Below are 5,150 nucleotides of genomic sequence, written 5' to 3' on the forward strand. Positions count from 1 at the left end.
GACCCTGTACAGGGTTTCCGAGGGTGTAAATCTTTACGGGAGTAGAAAGCCTCATCTTTCTCCCGTGGAGCGGCTGGTAGTTTCGAACCGCTGATCTTAAGGTTCGCAGCCCTATTCGTAACCACTACGCTACCAGAGCTCCACTATATATATATATATCATCTAAAAGAATACTAGACATATCATATGTATGTATATAATACAGATGTATGTTTATTGCTGTTAGGTGTTGTCCTGGCATCCCTGTGTGCAGAGTAGAACTGCTCCACAGGGTTTTCAGGGCTGTGACCCCTCAGAAGTAGATCACCAGGCCTGTCTTCCAAGGCACCTTGGGTGTGTTTAAAACTGCCAGCCTTTGTGCCAGTGATCGAGCACTCAACGGCTTACGCCATCCGGGCCTCCTGCATGTGTGTATGGATAGGAAACCTACAGTATGTAAAGCCTGGGCGTCTTGTTTGGTCACTATTTAAATAAATGTTGAATGATACTAAATCTCGACTTTTATCGTGGTGTGGGCTTTATAAAATTGACCGCCCATTCAAAGAGCAGTGTGTTTTAAATAGTTATGTTCTCTTCTTAAGATCTTTGTTCTAAATACAAATTATATTTTTTACTCAGACTAGTTGCACAGCATCACTATTGCAGTGTATTGTATTAGTAGCAAATAATTTTAAAGTTCAGATAACATTTTCTATGTGTAGGCTACCGGCTATAAATCTTTACAGGAGCGGAAAGCCTCATCTTTCTCCTGGGAGTGACTGGTGGGCTTAAACTGCTGCTCTTGCATTTAGCAGGCCAGTGCTTATCCTACAGTGCTACCAGGGCTCCTTATGTAGGTTAGTTTACCAAAATAAATGCCCTTTGTTACCTTTCATCTAAATAAGTTGATTTTGTTTCCTTCTATTCTAGGTTGGGAGTGGGTTCCCTGGGAAGAATTCCCTCCAGGGGACCAGCTTTTCTGGGCACTACGTTGCTTAAAAGAACAAGGCTATGATCCTTTTAAAGAAGATTTGGATCATCTGGTAGGCTACAAAGGAAATCATCTCTAGGTGGCCAAAAGGATTCTTCCGTTTTTGAAAAAGGCAAAATGAAGTCTAACTGGAGAATGAAAGTCACCTTCAGAATTCCTCTATTTTATCAAAAAAGTTGTCATAATTAAAGTCTTTTAAATAGCCAGTAATTGTGAGAACATTTTCAGGTTTATGTCACTGAATTGTATTTCAGCCACAGCATATATGCTAAATGGTGATATTGTACAAATGTTTTCCATGTTTATATAAAACCTGTGTTGTACATTTTGCCCTGACTAGCTTACATGAGTCCTAGTGTGATGCTTATAGGATAAGCACTGGACTGCTAACTACAAGGTGGGCGGTTCCAACCCACCAGCCACTCCTTGAAAATCCTGTACATGGTTGCTATGAGTTCCGACTTAACAGCTTGTATGGAGTAGGGTGCAATACAATTGATCTTAGTGTGTTAGTCCAAGCAGCGATTCCTAACTCTAATGTTAATACAGTATTCCTGATGTGGAATTTATCATGTTTGTTGATTTTTCCATTCTGTTTCACTTAAAAATATTTGCTTGCTAATATATTAGGAACAGTCCTTGCAAGTAGGGTGAATAGGAAACCAGGGGCTGTTGCCCAGTGTCGGATTGATTACTTAGCCATGAGAACGTTTGTGCTATTAAAACGAAAGCTGCTGTGAACATCCTTGTACTTGAGTTTGATGCTAACGTGTACCCATCATTTTGAATGTGTACCTACCTGGGAGTGACACTGCTGGCTCACAGGGTATGCCTATCTTCAGTGATTACAAAAGAAAATTTAATATATTTAAGTTGTAAGATCTGCTTCAGACTTCACTGTTTTGTCATATAATAGATGAATGTATAACTCCTATTAACTTTCTGATGTACAATAATATTCCAAAATCTGAAATCCATTTAGATCCAAAGGTTTTAGGTGAGGGCTATATATACAAAGGGGTTTCAAAATATTTGTGGAAAATAGAAGTAAAAAGACAATGGAATCTTTCCACGAACTTTTTGAAGCCCCATGTAAATGCAAAGTGAGCAAAGAGAGGGAGCCAGCACATAGAAGGTATGCAGCCATGTGACCAATGAAGGAGTGAATGAGGGCTGTGCGGGGACCTAAGGAGCTCTGGTAGTGTAGTAGTGGTTATGAGTCAAGCTGCTAACCTCAAAGCCAGCTGTTCAAAACCACCAGCCATTGCAGGGGAGAAAGATTGAGGCTTTCTGCTCTGGTAAAGATTTACAGCCTCGGAAACCCTACTCGGAACTGACCCCATGGCACACTACTACCACTACCACCAAGGCTACAAGGTTGGCAAGTAGCTGTTCTCAGTGACTGATACATATCACAGCACTCCAGGCAGCCAGCACGAAGTACTAGAAGCTGATGAATCTTTGAAACATATATCCCTGGGCTACGTGATTTCAAAGACCGCTAATACTAATATTTTTGATTCTGTGTATTAGAGGGTAAGGTTGCTATGATAACTGAAAGGCTGTTTGAGGAACAGATTTAGGGGAAACTATGATGCCTGGGAATGATAATATGCTAACTTAAGCTGGCAGTTTGAACCCACCCAGTGTCTCTGGGCCTGGCATGCTGCTTCTAAAGCATGGTATAGGGCCTGGAGTCAGAAACAATCTGACGTTTTCTTTTTTTAATGCCCTATTTAAAAAGCATAAAAAATACTACTTTGTAGCAATGAAACTGCTTCAAATTGCTATAAAATCAGGTGTTATATGGAGAATCATTTCCCCATATAAATGTGATGGTACTTAGGGAGATAAATCACTAAAGATTGACCTCATAAAAATTGCTAAAAGTAAACCCAAACTATGTATTAAAGTAAACAAAAAGACGTGGATCCTTGTAGTTTGTTGATTATATAGCGGGCCTCAATATGCTAATGTAGACACCATACTGAACTTAGGAGAAAACATGCAAACATTTCACTAGAATAAACATGCATTACATCTAATGGATAGAATCCATACAGGCCCTTGGGTGGCCTAAGTTTCAGCTATGTTCAAAGACAGAATCAAATGTTTGTTACCTGAGCCCCACAAATTCCATGGTCACACCTCCTTGAGTTGGAGCCTTGGCTGAAACAAAACCAACTCTTTTAGAACACGGCCCCATCTTTTTCATTTCCCAACATTTAAAACCAAGGTGTGGGAGCAAAACTTTTGATGTGGAGAACAAAGGATGTGTTTTGTTTTCCTCACAGGAAACATTTCAAACATACCAGAGGTAGAAAACTGTACAGTGAATTCAAACATATCAGAGGTAGAAAACTGTACAGTGAACTTCCATATACTATTTATTCTGATTCAACAAGTACCAAGATGGACACTTCGTAATGACGAATTTAGGCATACTGGCATACCAGTTAAATTATAGTATACTAATTTGTACAAAGGGAAAGAGTCTGGGTAGTGTTAACAGATAAACCCTTAGCTGCTAACCTAGAGGTTAGCGGTTCAAGCCCACCCAGTGACTCTGTGGGAAGACAGACTGCTCCTGTAAGAATTAAAGCCTATGAGACAGTTCTATTGGGTCATATTGAGTCACTGAGTCAAAATTGACTTGACAGGACCTAACAAGTCCTGGTGTGCCCCTGTGGGTTAGTTAATGCACTGGCCTGTAGTCAGTTTGATCCACAAAGCTGGTGGTTCAAACTCACTGGCCACTCCTTGGCAACTCTATGCAGGGTCACTATGGGTTGGCCGAATCAAGGGCACTAAACAGCAACAGTAATTACAGAGGGAGAGCTTTGGGACTATGATATAGTTACACTCTCAGAGGTTCAAACTAGGGTATAGTCATTTTATGCCTTGTGTTCAAGAACGGAAATTCCAGAACACACTTGTGCTCATGTGGAACCTATACATAGACTAAGAGGCACTCATTCCAACTGCATGGCTTAAAATCAGGAAGGTGTGCATCAAGGTTATTTCCTTTCACCATACTTATTGAATGCTGAGCAAATAATCCCATAAATCGGACATGAAGAACACAGCATTAGGATTGGAGGAAGATTTGTTAACAACCTGCGATATGCAGATGACACAACTTTGCTTGCTGAAAGCAAAGAGGACTTAAAATACTTACTGAAGATCAAAGACTACAGTCTTCAGTATAGATTACAAGGCAATGTACAGAAGACAAAAATCCTTACAAGTGGACCAACAGACAACATTATGATAGTGAAAATACTGAAGTTGTGTCGGAAGCCGGGAGCCAGCCTCCACAGGAGAGTGGTTCACGAGGTGGGGACATCTGGCGGTGATAAGGATAGCGAAGGAGGAGACACAGAGACACAACGAGAGAGGCAAAGAGACACCCCAAATCCAGAGTGGATGCATTACTGGCGTCAGGCAGATCTGGTGTGGTGAACATCTTAGCTATGAGGGCGGTAAGATCCCGCATAGTAAACATCTTAGCTATACGGGCAGTACATTCCCTTTGCTAGCTGGTCATCCATGCATGCCTAGTCAGCCGTATAACACACCCTCCAAGCTGTAATGCATGCCTGGTACGGCCTGCGCCTGTTTTATTTAGGGGAGGTACTTTACACAAAGCTGGGAGGGACTAAGACAAGGTACAATGAACATTCGTAATATTCCAGACATTCAGGCAACTTTACATAGTAATTTGCAGGTTCGAATCCCAGGACACAACTTGGTTTCTCAAGCTTAATTAACATACCTTTTAGCACCTAGCCTCAAATGGGGGAAGGAGAAGGAGGATTGGGAGGAGTCCCATTGAGTAGGCTGCCCAGCCCAGGCTTCTCAGGAAGCTGGATGCCTGGGTGAATAGGGCTGCACCTGGAAATACTTTAGGGAGGGTGTCCTTTTGCCCTTAGAACAAAGAACCTGGAAATAGCCAAACTATTTTTAGTTAATCCTTGGGAGAAAAGCTTTACCTTTGAAACCTTTTACAGTCTCGGCTTCTAGGAAAGGTTCTTACATTTATCTGTGGATATCAAGGCTTTATGTATGAAATTAACATAACTGAACAATAAGATGAAAGACAGTTTGCTATGTCTGCTAAGTGGCTAGAGTTTGTTCTTCAGAGCCCTCGGCCTGTACGGTCTGCAACACTTGGGCCCAC

The 5,150-nt window shown here is 41.4% G+C and overlaps 1 protein-coding gene across 1 annotated transcript in view; it reads left to right on the forward strand.

Annotated features, from left to right (window-relative positions):
* Positions 1-1,049, forward strand: part of NUDT15 (nudix (nucleoside diphosphate linked moiety X)-type motif 15) — a 19,617-nt gene extending 18,568 nt beyond the window's left edge. Inside the window, exon 3 of the mRNA XM_006837637.1 lies at positions 910-1,049. Within this exon, the coding sequence (XP_006837700.1) occupies positions 910-1,049 (140 nt within the window). The remainder of the gene's footprint in view (positions 1-909) is intronic.
* The last annotated feature ends 4,101 nt before the right edge of the window (positions 1,050-5,150 follow it).

The sequence above is a fragment of the Chrysochloris asiatica genome, unplaced genomic scaffold, assembly GCF_000296735.1.
Source record: "Chrysochloris asiatica unplaced genomic scaffold, ChrAsi1.0 scaffold00022, whole genome shotgun sequence".
Classification (NCBI taxonomy): Eukaryota; Metazoa; Chordata; class Mammalia; order Afrosoricida; family Chrysochloridae; genus Chrysochloris; species Chrysochloris asiatica.